General features: G+C 45.3%; 1 protein-coding gene across 2 annotated transcripts in view; it reads left to right on the forward strand.

Annotated features, from left to right (window-relative positions):
- The window catches only part of slka (STE20-like kinase a), a 227,974-nt gene that overhangs the window by 122,434 nt on the left and 89,688 nt on the right, over positions 1-15,852 (forward strand). For both annotated transcript variants that reach the window (XM_068053221.1, XM_068053222.1), the window contains exons 4-6: positions 9,188-9,337; positions 10,207-10,279; positions 13,089-13,283. In XM_068053221.1, the coding sequence (XP_067909322.1) occupies positions 9,188-9,337; positions 10,207-10,279; positions 13,089-13,283 (418 nt within the window). The remainder of the gene's footprint in view (positions 1-9,187; positions 9,338-10,206; positions 10,280-13,088; positions 13,284-15,852) is intronic.

Genomic DNA, 15,852 nt, shown 5'->3' on the forward strand with positions numbered 1-15,852 from the left:
TAGCCAGAGAATAACTTGCAATGGCTTCTCGTCTTCCTCCTGTACCAGTACCTCTGGTGTCCCCCAAGGATCTATCCTTGGCTCCCTCCTATTTCTGCCCCTCGGCGACATCACCCGAGAGCACAGCATTGGTTTTCACATGTATGCTGACGACACTCAGCTCTACCACACCACCACTTCTCTCGACTTCTCCACTTTTGCTAAATTATCAGACTGATTATCCAATATCCAGTACTGGATGAGCATAAATTTCCTCCAATTAAACATTGGAAACACTGAAGCCTTTGTTTTCGATCCCCATTCCAAACTCCATCCCTCTCCCTGGCAACAGTCTGAGATTAAGCCAGTTTGTTTGCAACTTTAGTGTCACATTTGACCCCATGATGAGCTTCTGACCTCTGACTTGCACCATCACTAAGACTGCCTATTTCCACCTACAGAACATTGCCTGACTTCATTCCTGTCTCAGCTCATCTGCTGCTGAAGCCACCATTCATGCCATTGTTACCTCTAAACTTGACTATTCCAACACACTCCTGGCTGGTCTCCCACATTCTACTCTCCGTAAACAAGAGGTTATCCAAAACTCTGTGGCCTGTGTCTTAACTCACACTAAATCCTGTTCCACGATTACCTCTGTGCTTTCTGACCTACATTGGTTCTCAGTCAAGCACAGTTTTGATTTTGAAATTCTCATCCTTGTTTTCAAATTCCTCCATGGCGTTGCCCTCTGTAATCTCCTCCAGCCCCACGACCCTCCAAGATATCTGTGCGTCTATAATTCTGGCCTCTTGTTCATCCCTGATTTTAATCGCTCTACCATTGGTGGTTGTGCCTTCAGCTGCCCAGACCTCAAGCTCTGGAATACCCTCCCGACATCTCTCTGCCTCGCTTTCCTCCTTTAAGACACTACTTAAAATCTACCTGTTTGACCAGGCTTTTGGTCATCTGATCTAATAGCTCCTTTTGTAACTCTTTTTTTTGTTCGTTCATGGGATGCAGGCATCGCTGGCTATGCCAGCATTTATTGCCCATCCCTAATCGCCCTTGAGAAGGTGGTGGTGAGCTGCCTTCTTGAACCGCTGCAGTCCTTGAGGTGTAGATACACCAAAAGTACTGTTGGGAAGGGAGTTCCAGGATTTTGACCCAGCGACACTGGAGGAACGGAGATATAGTTCCAAGTCAGGATGGTGTGTGGCTTGGAGGGGAACTTGCAGGTGGTGGTGTTCCATTGCATCTCCTGCCCTTGTCCTTCTAGGTGGTAGAGGTCGCGGGTTTGGAAGCTGCTGTCGAAGGAGCCTCGGTGAGTTGCTGCAGTGCTTCTTGTAGATGGTACACACTGTTGCCACTGTGCGTCGGTGGTGTAGGGAGTGCATGTTGAAGGTGGTGAATGGGGTGCCAATCAAGTAGGCTGCTTTGTCCTGGATGGTGTCGAGCTTCTTGAGTATTGTTGGAGCTGCTCCATCCAGGCAAGTGGAGAGTATTCCACCACACTCCTGACTTGTGCGTTGTAGATGGTGGACAGGCATTGGGGAAACAGGAGGTGAGTTACTCACTGCAGAATTCCTAGCCTCTGATATGCTCTTGTAGCCACAGTATTTATGTGGCTGGTCCAGTTCAGTTTCTGGTCAGTGGTGTCATATTTTGTGTTGAAATGCTCCTGTGAAGCATCTTGGAACATTGTATTACATGAAAGGCGCTATATAAGTATAAGTTGGACAAATTAGCTTTGAAAGGGAGGAGGTATTAGCGGTTTTAGCGGGCTTAAAAGTGGATAAATCCCCAGGCCCAGATGAGATTTATCCCAGGCTATTATGTGAGGCAAGGGAGGAGATAGCAGGGGCTCTGACACAAATTTTCAAATCCTGTCTGGCCACAAGAGAGGTGCCAGAAGACTGGAGGACAGCGAATGTGGTACCATTATTTAAGAAGGGTAGCAGGGATAAACCAGGTAATTACAGGCCAGTGAGTCTAACATCAGTGGTAGGGAAGCGATTGGAAAAAATTCTGAGGGACAGAATTAATCTCCACTTGGAGAGGCAGGAATTAATCAGGGATAGTCAGCATGGCTTTGTCAGGGGGAGATCGTGTCTAACTAACTTGATTGAATTTTTCGAGGAGGTGATTAGATGTGTAGATGAGGGTAAAGCAGTTGATGTAGTCTACAAGGACTTCAGTAAGGCTTTTGATAAGGTCCCGCATGGGAGATTGGTTAAGAAGGTCAGAGCCCATGGGATCCAGGGCAATTAGTCAAATTGGATCCAAAATTGGCTTAGTGGCAGGAGGCAGAGGGTGATGGTCGAGGTTGTTTTTGCGATTGGAAACCTGTGGCCAGTAGTGTACCACAGGGATCGGTGCTGGGACCCTTGATGTTTGTAGTGTACATTAATGATTTAGACATGAGTATAGGAGCTATGATCATTAATTTCGCAGATGACACGAAAATTGGTGATGTCGTAAATAGTGAGGAGGAAAGCCTTAGACTGCAAGATGTATAGATGGGCTGATAAGATGGGCAGAGCAGTGGCAAATGGAATTTAATCCTGAGAAGTGTGAGGTGATGCATTTTGGAAGGACTAACAAGGCAAGGGAATATACAATGGATGGTGGGACCTTGGTGTACTTGTCCATAGATCACTGAAGGCAGCAGCACAGGTAGATAAGGTGGTTCGGAAAGCATGTGGGTTACTTGCCTTTATTAGCCGAGGCATAGAATATAAGAGCAGGGAGGTTATGATGGAACTGTATAAAACACTAGTTAGGCCACAGCTGGAGTACTGTGTACAGTTCTGGTCACCACACTATGGCAAGGATGTGATTGCACTGGAGAGGGTGCAGAGGAGATTCAACAGGGTTTTGCCTGGGCTGGAGCTTTCCAGCTGTGAAAAGAGACTGGGTAGGCTAGGGTTGTTTTCCTTAGAGCAGAGAAGGCTGAGGGGGGACCTGATTGAGGTATACAAAATTATGAAGGGCATTGATAGGATAGATAGGAAGAATTTTTTTCCCTTAGCAGAGGTGTCAATAACTAGGGGGCATAGATTTAAGGTAAGGGGCAGGAGGTTTAGAGGAGATTTGAAGAAAATTTTATTCATCCAGAGGGGGGTTGGAATCTGGAACACGCCGTCTGAAGGGGTGATAGAGGCAGGAACCCTCACAACATTTAAGAAGTATTTAGATGAGCACTTGAAATGCCATAGCATACGAGGCCACGAGCCAAGTGCTGGAAAATGGGATTAGAATAGATAGGTGCTTGATGGCCGACACAGACACGGTGGGCCGAAGGGCCCGTTTCTGTGCTGTATAAATCTATGACTAGTGTCCGAGACTCAACCATCTTCAGCTGCTTCATCAATGACCTTCCTTCAATCATAAGCTCAGAAGTGGGGATGGTTGCTGATGATTGCACAATGTTCAGCACCATTCGCGACTCCTCATATACTGAAGCAGTCCGTGTAGAAATGCAGCAAGACCTGGACAATATCCAGGCTTGGGCTGATAAGTGGCAAGTAACATTCGCGCCACGCAAGTGTCAGGCAGTGACCATCTCCAACAAGAAAGAATCTAACCGTCTCGCCTTGGTGTTCAATGGCATTACCATCACTGAATCCCCCACTATCAACATCCTAGGGGCTACCATTGACCAGAAACTGAACTGGAGTAGCCATATAAATACCATAGCTACAAGAGCAGGTCAGAGGCTAGGAATCCTGCGGCGAGCAACTCACCTCCTGACTCCCCAAAGCCTGTCCACCATCTACAAGGCACAAGTCAGGAGTGTGATGGAATACTTTCCACTTGCCTGGATGGGTGCAGCTTCAACAACACTCAAGAAGCTCGACACCATCCAGGATAAAGCAGCCCGCGTGATTGGCACCCTATTCACAAACAGTCACTCCCTCCACCATTGACGCACAGTGTGTACCATCTGCAAGATGCACTGCAGCAACGCACCAAGGCTCCTTAGACAGCACCTTCCAAACCCATGATCTCTACCAACTAGAAGGACAAGGGCAGCAAATGCATGGGAAGACCACCCCTGCAAGTTCCCCTCCAAGTCACACACCATCCTGACTTGGAACTATATCGCAGTTTCTTCACTGTCACTGGGTCAAATTCCTGCAACTCCCTTCCTAACATCACTGTTGGTGTACCGACCTCACATGGACTGCAGCGGTTCAAGAAGGCAGCGCACCGCCATCTTCTCAGGGTTAATTAGTGTTGGGCAATAAATGCTGGCCTAGCCGGCGATGCTCATATCCCATGAATGAATAAAAAAAGATCGGATTAATTAATGACCTCATAGTGATGTTGCCCCTAGGCAGCAGTGATAATAATATGATTGAATTTTACATTCAGTTTGAGGGAGAGAACAGTGAGTCTAAGACTAATATTTTAAACTTAATAAGGGCAATTATGAGCACATGAAAGCAGAGTTAGCAAAAGTGAATTGGCAAGAGTAGGTTAAGGGATAGGCCATAGAGATGCAGTGGCAGACATTTAAGGGGATATTTCAGAATACACAGTGTAGATACATTCCAATGAGAAAGAAAAATCCCAAGGGGAGGACCCATCATCCATGGTTAACTAAAAAAGTTAAAGATAGTATCAAACTTAAAGAAAAACCATATAATTGTGCAAAGATGGGAGGCAGCTCAGAAGATTGGTCAGAATGTAAAAAGCAGCAAAGAATGACTAAAAGACTGATAAGGAGGAAAGAGTTAGAATATGAGAGAAAGCTGACTAGAAATATAAAAACAGATCGTAAGAGTTTCTATAGATATTTGAGTTAACAAAGAGAGCGTTGGTCCTATAGAAAGTGAATCTGCAGAATTAATAAGGGAAAGAAAAGAGATGGCAGATGGATTGAACAGGTATTTTGCATTTGTCTTCACCATAGAGGATACAAGTAACATCATAGAAATAGTTGTAAATCAGGAAATGGAAGGGAGGGAGGAACTCAAGAAAATTACAATCACCAGGGAAGTGGTACTGAGCAAATTGTTGAAGTTGCAGGCTGACAAGTCCCCTGGTATTGATGGACTTCATCCTAGGGTTTTAAAGGAAGTGGCTAGTGAGATATTTGATGCATTGGTTTTAATTTTCCAAAATTCCATAAATTTGGGGAAGGTTCCATTAGTTTGGAAAATAACGCATTTAACTCCTTTATTCAAAAAGGGAGGGAGACAGAAAGCAGGAAACTACAGGCCAGTTAGCTTAACATCTGTTTAAGGGAAAATGTTAGAAGTTATTATTAAAGGTGTTATAGCAGGGCACTTAGAAAAATTCAAGGTAATCAGGCAGAGTCAACATGGTTTTGTGAAAGAGAAATCATGTTTAACCAATGTATTGGTGTTCTTTGAAGAAGTAACATGTGCTGTGGATATACTGTTCCAGAAGGCATTTGATAAGACATCAAAGGTTATTGCAGAAAATAAAAGCTCATGCTGTAGTGGGTAACGTATTGGCATGGATAGAAGATTGGCCAGCTAACAGGAAACAGAGAGTAGGCATAAATGGGTCATTTTCTGGTTGGCAAGATGTAATGAGTCGTGTGCTACAGGAATCTGTGCTGGGGCCTCAACTTTTTACAATTTATATAAATGACTTGGATGAAGGAACCAAAAGTATGGTTGCTAAATTTGCTGATGATGCGAAGATAGGTAGGAAAATAAGTTGTGAAGAGGACATAAGGAGGCTACAAAGAGATATAGATAGATTACATGAGTGGGCAAAGATCTGGCAAATGGAGTATAAATGTGGGAAAATGTGAAATTGTCCATTTTGGTAGGAAGAATAAAAAAGAAGCATATTATCTAAATGGTGAGAGATTGTAGAGCTCTGAGATGCAGAGGGATCTGGGTGTCCTAGTGCATGAATCGCAAAAGGTTAGTATGCAGGTACAGCAAGTAATTAGGAAAGCTAATAAAATGATATCATTTATTGCAAGGGGAATTAAATACGAAAGTAGGGAGGTTATGCTTCAGTTATACAGGACAGTGGTGAGACCACATCTGGAGTACTGTGTACAGTATTCGTCTCCTTATTTAAGGAAGGATGTAAATGTGTTGGAAGCAGTTCAGAGAAGGTTTACTAGACCAATATCTGGGATGGGCGGGTTGTCTTATGAGGAAGGGTTGGACAGGCTAGGCTTTTATCCGCGGGAGTTTAGAAGAGTAAGAGGCGACTTGATTGAAGCATATAGGATTCTGAAGGGTCTTGAGAGGATGGATGTGGAAAGGATGTTTCCCCTTGTGGGAGAAACTAGAACCAGGGGTCACTGTTTAAAAATAAGGGGTCACCCATTTAAGACAGAGATGAAGTGAAATTTTTTCTCTCAGAGAGTCTTTGGAACTCTTTTCCTCAAAAGGCGGTGGAAGCAGAGTCTTTGAATATTTTTAAGGCAGAGGTAGATAGATTCTTGTTAAGCAACTGGGTGAAAGGTTATTGGGGGTAGGCAGGAATGTGGAGTTGAGGTTACAATCAATTCAGCCATGATCTTGTTGAATGGCTGAGCAGGCTCGAGGGGCCGAGTGGCCTACTCCTGCTCCTAATTTGTATGTTCGTATGTACATATCCTAGTGAATCTGCTCTGTACCCTCTCTAAAGATCCAATACTGCACACAGTGTTCTAACTGGGCTCTTCCTAACGTTTTATATCGTCTCTTGGCTTTTATATTCTACACCTCTGTGATAATATCGAGAATTTCTTCAGCGTGTTTCATGGCCTTATCATTCTGAGGTGCTGTCTTTAATGTCCTGTGAACCTGTTCCCCTAAATCCTTCTGCTCTTCTACAGCAGCGAGTCTATGTCCATTCACGCTATCATTACTGCTGTTATTTAAACAAATGTTCCTCTTCTACTTTCTGACACTGAAAGCTATCTGCCACTTTTTTGCCAATTCCCTCATCTTATCAATATTACTTTGTAGCTTCCTTTGAACTTCTAGAGAATTAACTCTAGTCCTATATCTACATCATTAATATGCACAGTGAACCAAAGTGATCCCAGAGAGATCCATGTGGGATACAGCTACCCACATCCAAGCAGTCTGGAAAACTGTCTTTAACTCCCACTTTCTTTTTCTCTTCTAACCAATTTTTAGTCCAGTTTGCAATCCGCATTCTAGTTCCATACCCCTTAATCTTCTCATGGTATCTTGTCAAAAGCTTTCCTAAAGTCCATGTCATACTACATCCACTGCATTTCCCCATTTAACAAGTCTGTGGAGTTTGTTGAACACAATTGTCCCTTTTGAAATTCATACTGACTACTTCTATTTTCTCTTTACATACATGGTAATTTTATCCATAATTAAAGAGTAAAATTTTCTCTGCCACAGATTTAAGCTGACTGGCCTGTATTTACTCAGAATAGCTCTGTTTCCTATTTTAAAGCAATTACCACATTGGCTACTCTCCAGTTCCCCAGCTCACAAGCACACCCAATAGTGCCCTGAAATACCATTTCTAGGGGTTCTGCAATTTCCTCCCTTATTTCCTTCAGGATCCTATGATGTATCCAGTCAGACTTTAAAGATTTATCTTCCTTTAGTCTAACACATTATTTGTTCATAATATCGCTCCTGTCACTCTCATCCACATCAGGAATCCTCTCCTCTCCAATACCCTTTAATAAAGACTGATGCAAAGTATTTATTAAATACTTCCACCAGTGTTTGCTCATCAGTTACAGATTAACAGTGCTCTCTTCTCAGGAGTTTCACTTCACTTTTAACAATTCCTATTTTTACTCATCGACTTGTAAAATACTTTATTGCTCCCTTTGATTTTTTTGACATTTTCCTCATACTCCCTCTTAGTTTTCCTTATACTTCCCTTAACCTTTTTTCTTATTTTCTGATAGCCTCCTTTAAATTTTCATTACGCTTTAATCCTTCCAGACCTGCCATCAAATTTGATTGGTTTCTAAGCTCAATTTATACGTAGCATCCTGATGTTACCAGTACTTTCCCTTTTTAATGGAACATTTGGGATAGGGTTATTCTGTACCTTTAGATTAGAGATACAGCACTGTAACAGGCCCTTCGGCCCACCGAGTCTGTGCCGAACATCAACCACCCATTTATACTAATCCTACACTAATCCCACATTCCTACCAAACATCCCCACCTGTCCCTATATTTCCCTACCACCTACCTATACTAGTGACAATTTATACTGGCCAATTTACCTATCAACCTGCAAGTCTTTTGGCTTGTGGGAGGAAACCGGAGCACCCGGAGAAAACCCACGCAGACACAGGGAGAACTTGCAAACTCCACACAGGCAGTACCCGGAATTGAACCCGGGTCCCTGGAGCTGTGAGGCTGCAGTGCTAACCACTGCGCCACTGTGCTTTGCAGTCTCTTTTTTAAAGCATCCCACTGTTGCCTACAAACCTAGGAGACAATTCACCTCATTCCTGCCCTCTCCCCACCCCCAACACATTGCAAGAGTCCTATTCCCTCTTCTCCATTGGCTCCCTCTCTGTCCTAATAGGTGAATAATTAAAACTAATATTTGTTATTTCTGCTCATCTCTCTAATATGACTGCAGATTTCCTCTTCCAATTCCATCCCATATTTTGGAGATCCGGGGTATCTCCCTACCAATGTAATGAATCTGGAATGAAGCATGTAAAGGTAGAGAGATGCAGGGCCTGAAATGCTTCCTCCTAGTTACCTTTAAACCCTTCCCACCAGCCCATTCCATCCTGAATCCAGGCTTTGTAGTTTTACTTGACACTTGTTGACCTTACCTTTATCAGGAATGAACTGTCCACAGAAAGTGTTGGTGTCTTTTTTTCTGTGAGGGGATTGGAGATGGGCGAGTGTGGAAAGACCCTGTGCTCCAGAAAATAAAATTAGCCCATATCAAATTGAGCTGCTCTCAGTCTGATACGTGGTGTCCATAGTTGGCTCATTGGGGATCTCCTGTGGCAGAAAGCAGATACTGCAGCAAGATAATACGACCAAAGGGAATGCAGTCCTTTCACTCAGGCTCAGAAATGGCTGAAGCTCCCTTCACCGAGCAGTGTTCAGCAGTATTCCTTAGATAGAATACTGTCAGATGTTTGGAATCATGATACATCTGGCATGGCATCAAAATCAGTCCAGCTCATACTCATAATGTTCAGTATAATCTTTGCCATATTTACACACTTGTTGCTTCACATCTTGTGTTGTAGAACTGGAGAGGGCTCTGACCGAGCCTCAAATTCAAGTAATTTGCAAGCATACACTAGAAGCTCTGAGCTACCTCCATGACAACAAGGTGATCCACCGAGACCTGAAGGCTGGCAATATCCTGCTCACCATGGACGGGGATGTCAAACTGGGTAAAACCTCAGCTCTTCTTCATCATCATCAGCAGCAGCAGCAATGTGACCTTTTTTTAATGTAACAGTGTCTGAAAATACAACTGGCCTGTAATAAAAATAGAAAATATTGGGAATACTTAGCATGTCAGCCAGCATCTGTGAAGAGAAATCTGCCTGTAACAGTGTCTGAGATGGTCAGCTGGCCTAATACAAATGTTTGTAAGTAGCCAAAAGTGCAGCAAACCCATCCTGAGCTGATTGAATTAACACAGCCACAAGCCAGTCGGCATCTGAGAGAGAAAAAACAAATTAATATTTTGGGTGCTGGCCTTGATCAGAAGCAGCCACTTACAATCACAATCCCTCTTTCCTAAGTTAAGCAATGGCTGTGTACTCCTTTCATTGGATCAGTGAGGTGTTCAACTATATGTGGAACATAGTTACATTTAAAGATGACAGAAATGCCCAAGGTGCAAGGTACAGGGCCAATGGCACAGCATTAATTTTCTGTCTCTGTCCTTTAACAGTGCTGGGAAAGTAATGAGTGGAACTGAGGCAGGCTTAGGACATTCGTTTCCTTTTAATCTTGTCTGTTTTTTAATATTCAAGACAATATGGTTTTCTGCCTGATAATGGCTGCCGTATATTTCAGCAGAAATGCAGATGGAAACTGGAGCTGTGAGTGGCAGGGCTGGGGTGGTTGTGGGGAGCTACTTTATGCACTGGGGCTGGGGGCTGCATATACTGGAGAAAGGGGCTGGGCAGTACTGTCCAGTACCCGCAGTCAGTTTAATAAATTCACTGTTGGAAATGTTGTGCCTATGCAGGCCCAGAATCAGTGGCCTCAGGTATTAGGGGAGTCACGTTGCTTTCTTTGTCTATTGCAGCTGATTTTGGGGTCTCAGCAAAGAATAGCAGGACATTGCAACGGAGGGACTCCTTTATCGGGACACCTTACTGGTAAGATCTGGCTTTTACTGCTGTGCTTGTGCATTGTGAAGCCCATGTGGTATTTCTGTTTTCTACTGTGCGGGGCTGTATATACTGGGTATTTATTAACCATGCTAGTTTCAAAGTTTATGGGGCCGTATGTACTGGCTATTTATCTGTCCGTGCCTATTTCACTGTGTGTGGGGCTGGATGTACTGGGTATTTATCAACCATGCCTATTTCACAGTGTGTGGGGCTGTATATACTGGGTATTTATAAACCATGCTAGTTTCACAGTTTATGGGGTCGTATGTACTGGGTATTTATCTGTCCGTGCCTATTTCACAGTGTGTGGGGCTGTATGTACTGGGTATTTACCTGTCATAAGATCATAAGAACTAGGAGCAGGAGTAGGCCGTCCGGCCCCTCGAGCCTGCTCCACCATTCAATAAGATCATGGCTGATCTTTTCGTGGACTCAGATCCACTTACCCGCACTCCCACCGTATCCCTTAATTCCTTTATTGTTCAAAAAGATATCTACCTTAGCTTTAAAGACGTTTACTGAAGAAGCGTCAACTACTTCACTGGGCAAGGAATTCCATAGATTAACAGCCCTCTGGGTGAAGAAGTTCCTTCTTAATTCAGTCCTAAATCTGCTCCCTCTAATCTTGAGGCTATGCCCTCTTGTTCTAGCTTCACCTGCCAGTGGAAACATCCTCTCTACTTGTAACTTATCTATTCCCTTCATGATTTTATATGTTTCTATAAGATCCCCCCTCATTCTTCTGAACTCCAATGAATATAATCCCAATCTACTCAGTCTCTCCTCATAAGCCAACCCCCTCAACTCCGGAATCACCCTAGTGAACCTCCTCTGCATCCTCTCCAGTGCCAGTATATCCTTTCTCAAGTAAGGAGAGCAAAACTGCACACAGTACTCCAGGTGCGGCCTCACCAGTACCTTATACAGCTGCAACATAACCTCTCTGCTTTTAAACTCAATCCCTTTAGCAATGAAGGACAAAATTCCATTTGCCTTCCTAATTACTTGCTGTACCTGCAGACCAACCTTCTGCGATTCATGCACAAGGACACCCAGGTCCCTCTGCATAGCAGCATGCTGCAACTTTTTACCATTCAAGTAATAATCCTTTTTTCTGTTACTCCTACCGAAATGAATGATTCACATTTATTAACATTGTATTCCATCTGCCAGACCTTTGCCCACTCACTCAATGTATCTATGTTCCTCTGCAAAGTTTCACAGTCATCTGCACACTTTGCTCTGCCACTCATCTTCGTGTCATCTGCAAACTTTGACACCCTACACGTGGTCCCCAACTCCAAATCATCTATATAAATTGTAAATAATTGCGGTCCCAACACCGATCCCTGAGGCACACCACTAGTGACTGATTGCCTATTTCACAGTGTGTGGGGCTATATGTACTGGGTATTTATCCGTGCCTATTTCACAGTGTGTGGGGCTGTATGTACTGGGTAGTTATCTGTCTGTGCCTGTTTCCCAGCGTGTGGCTGTGATTTTATCTGGCCGACGGGGGTCTCAACCGCTGGCAAAAGCGCCGGCAAGAGATCCACATCATTTCCTCTGGGGAAGGCCCGCCGGATCAAGTGCCAAATAGGCACTTAGGTGGACAGCAGTGGGCCTTCACCGGGATCAAGGACTCCGGTGGCAGAAGACGCGCCTGCTGCAAGCTGCTGGCCAATCAGAGGCCGGCAGCTCTTTAACTGAGCAGCATCACCGCAGAGGCGGTGGCTGCTGCTGGTGGAGCACTCACTGAGGCCCTGAACCCAGGCCACAGGTAAGTCTCAGCGGGAGGGCTTTTGTGGGGAGGGGTTTGTAGGGGGGTCTTGGGGTGGGTGGGGGTCAGCAGCAAGGGCAGGGGATGGCTCTCAGCAGGCCCCCTCCCTCCTGATGCCGGGGCCTTCATTCAAGCATTGTGGGTTTTAACGAAGGCCCCCCTTCCACTCCTGGAGCCGGTAAGCAACCCGCATGGGTTTGCTTGGCATGCTCCCCGTGTGGCGACAGGCCTGCCGGCTGGTGGGTTATTTCTGGTGGTGGCGGGATGAGGCCCTTAATTGGGCATTCAAAGGCCTTCCTGCCCCGGACTTTATTTGGGCGGAGGCGGGGTCCCCACCACCATCCTGCCCGATTATATGCCTCCAATCCCCTGTGGGGCTGTATGTACTGAGTATTTATCAGTCCATGCCTGTGTCACAGTGGACTGAATTTTACCGGCCCCCGATGCTGGAGGGCCCAGAAAATGTCTCCTGGAGAGATCCACCAAGGGCCTCGATGCCAGGAAAGCCCCGCCCCATATTACCAGCTGTGGTGAAGCCTTGTGTCTATGGGGTGGTGGGAAGGGGTAAAGTCCATAGTTCATTAACTTTGTGGGGGGAAGGTAGGGATCGCAAGGTAATTTTTTTTGCGGGGGGGGGTGGGAGAGGGCAAGTAATAAATTTTAATGTCATTGGGAGGGTTGGAAGAGGGTCACGATAATTTTATTGAGTTTTTTATAATCAGGGTTCTTTAAAAATTCAAATTACATTGAAGGGCTGGAAGCCCTTTACAAATGGCGCTGGCGCCTGCAATTGGAAAGCCCACCCCTGCACGTCATCGGGGGTGGGGTGGGTGTGGTCCGCCCCGACCATGTAAGTGAGCCGCCACGTATAATATCACGGTGGCTCCACGGTGTAAATCCCGCATGTGCACCCCACCATCTTTGAAGCTCGCCGTTGAAATAGATGGCAAACTGGCAAAATTCAGCCCAGTGTCTTGCCTCAGACATTGACCCATTGTGCCTGTATTTCTCCAGGATGGCCCCTGAAGTGGTGATGTGTGAGACATCAAAAGACAGGCCCTACGATTACAAGGCAGATATCTGGTCACTGGGTGTCACCCTGATTGAGATGGCTCAGATGGAGCCTCCACACCATGAGCTGAACCCTATGAGAGTACTGCTGAAAATTGCTAAAGCTGACCCACCCACACTGGCACAGCCATCCCGTTGGTAAGTATACTTGTGTTGGTAGGCAGTTGCAAACATGTGCTTTCAATGCTAAATGATTTTGTTTTGTTTAGTATCTGCTGATCTCTGTTAATATTCCACCCAGAACCTTTGTGTAGTTCAATGTTATGCATGGGTTAGACCTGTACTGTTGTTGAAGTGGGACCTGTATCACCCAAATCCTCAAATAATCCCCACTTCAGTTGCATACTGTCAGAATAATCAATCCTGCATACTTCTACTTTCCCTGTATCCTCTGGCACCACCTTTATGCACCTCATCTTGTTCCAACTCTCTTGTTTCACCTTTAAAATCCTCCTTGTCTGCCACTTCCCAAACCCCCACCCTGAGTTTTTCCCTGAAATATCCTTCGTCATTCTTGTCTTAGCTGCTTCACAGAGTGATTTCTCACTCTTGATGATTTCAGCTTCATCTCAGCTATCCTTGCCCTATTCTGTGTTCACCATCCTCCTTTCCTCCCTAAACTTCTCGTTCCATATAAACTGTCTTACCCATAGGCATAGCCACGCTCTTGACCTTGCCATCAGGGAAATGCACAACAGAAATGTGGAGGTTGTTTAGGGAGCACTTGCTGCGACTGCTGGATAGGTTTGTCCCGATGAGGCAGGGAAGGGATGGTAGGGTGAAGGAACCTTGGATGACAAGAGATGTGGAACAGCTAGTCAAGAGGAAGAAGGAAGCTTACTTAAGGTTGAGGAAGCAAGGATCAGACAGGGCTCTAGAGGGTTACAAGGTAGCCAGGAAGGAACTGAAGAATGGACTTAGGAGAGCTAGAAGGGGACATGAAAAAGTCTTGGCGGGTAGGATTAAGGAAAATCCCAAGGCGTTCTACAATTATGTGAGGAACAAGAGGATGGCCAGAGTGAGGGTAGGGCCGATCAGGGATAGTGGAGGGAACTTGTGCCTGGAGTCGGAGGAGGTAGGGGAGGTCCTAAATGAATACTTTGCTTCAGTATTCACTAGTGAGAGGGACCTGGTCGTTTGTGAGGACAGCGTGGAACAGGCTGATATGCTCGAACAGGTTGAGGTTAAGAGGGAGGATGTGCTGGAAATTTTGAATGATATGAGGACAGATAAGTCCCCGGGGCCAGACGGGATATACCCAAGGATATTACGGGAAGCGAGGGAAGAGATTGCTGCGCCTTTGGCGATGATCTTTGCGTCTTCACTGTCCACTGGAGTAGTACCAGATGATTGGAGGGTGGCAAATGTTATTCCCTTGTTCAAGAAAGGGAATAGGGATAACCCTGGGAATTATAGACCAGTCAGTCTTACGTTGGTAGTGGGCAAATTATTGGAGAGGATTCTGAGAGACAGGATTTATGATTATTTGGAAAAGCATGGTTTGCTTAGAGACAGTCAGCATGGCTTTGTGAGGGGCAGGTCATGCCTCACAAGCCTTATTGAATTCCTTGAAGATGTGACAAAACACATTGATGAAGGAAGAGCAGTGGATGTGGTGTATATGGATTTTAGCAAGGCGTTTGATAAGGTTCCCCATGGTAGGCTCATTCAGAAAGTAAGGAGGCATGGGATTCAGGGAAAGTTGGCTGTCTGGATACAAAATTGGCTGGCCCATAGAAGTCAGAGGGTGGTAGTAGATGGAAAGTATTCAGTATGGAGCTCGGTGACCAGTGGTGTTCCACAAGGATCTATTCTGGGACCTCTGCTCTTTGTGATTTTTATAAATGACTTGGATGAGGAAGTGGAAGGCTGGGTTAGCAAGTTTGCCGATGACACGAAGGTTGCTGGAGTTGTGGATAGTGTGGAAGGCTGTTGTAGGTTGCAACGGGACATTGACAGGATGCAGAGCTGGGCTGTGAAGTGGCAGATGGAGTTCAACCTGGAAAAGTGTGAAGTGATTCATTTTGGAAGGTCGAATTTGAATGCGGAATACAGGCTTAAAGACAGGATTCTTGGTAGTGTGGAGGAACAGAGGGATCTTGGGGTCCATGTCCATAGATCAACCAAAGTTGCCACCCAAGTTGATTGGGTTGTTAAGAAGGCGTATGGTGTGTTGGCTTTCATTAACAGGGGGATTGAGTTTAAGAGCCGCGAGGTTATGCTGCAGCTCGATAAGGCCCTGGTTCGACCACACTTGGAATATTGTGTTCAGTTCTGGTCGCCTCATTATAGGAAGGATGTGGAAGCTTTAGAGAGGGTGCAGAGGGGATTGACCAGGATGCTGCCTGGACTGGAGGGCATGTCCTACGAAGAAAGGTTGAGGGAGCTAGGGCTTTTCTCATTGGAGCGAAGAAGGATGAGAGGTGACTTGATAGAGGGGTACAAGATGATAAGAGGCATAGATAGAGTGGATAGCCAGAGACTTTTTCCCAGGGTGGAAAGGGCTATCACCAGGGGGCATAATTTTAAGGTGATTGGAGGAAAGTTTCGGGGAGATGTCAGAGGTAGGTTCTTTACACAGAGAGTGGTGGGTGCGTGGAATGCGCTGCCAGCGGTGGTAGTCGAAGCAGATACATTAGGGACATTTAAGCGACTCTTGGATAGGTACATGGATGATAGTAGAATGAAGGGTAGGTAGTTAGTTTGA

The sequence above is a fragment of the Heterodontus francisci genome, chromosome 20 (genome assembly GCF_036365525.1).
Source record: "Heterodontus francisci isolate sHetFra1 chromosome 20, sHetFra1.hap1, whole genome shotgun sequence".
NCBI lineage: Eukaryota > Metazoa > Chordata > Chondrichthyes > Heterodontiformes > Heterodontidae > Heterodontus > Heterodontus francisci.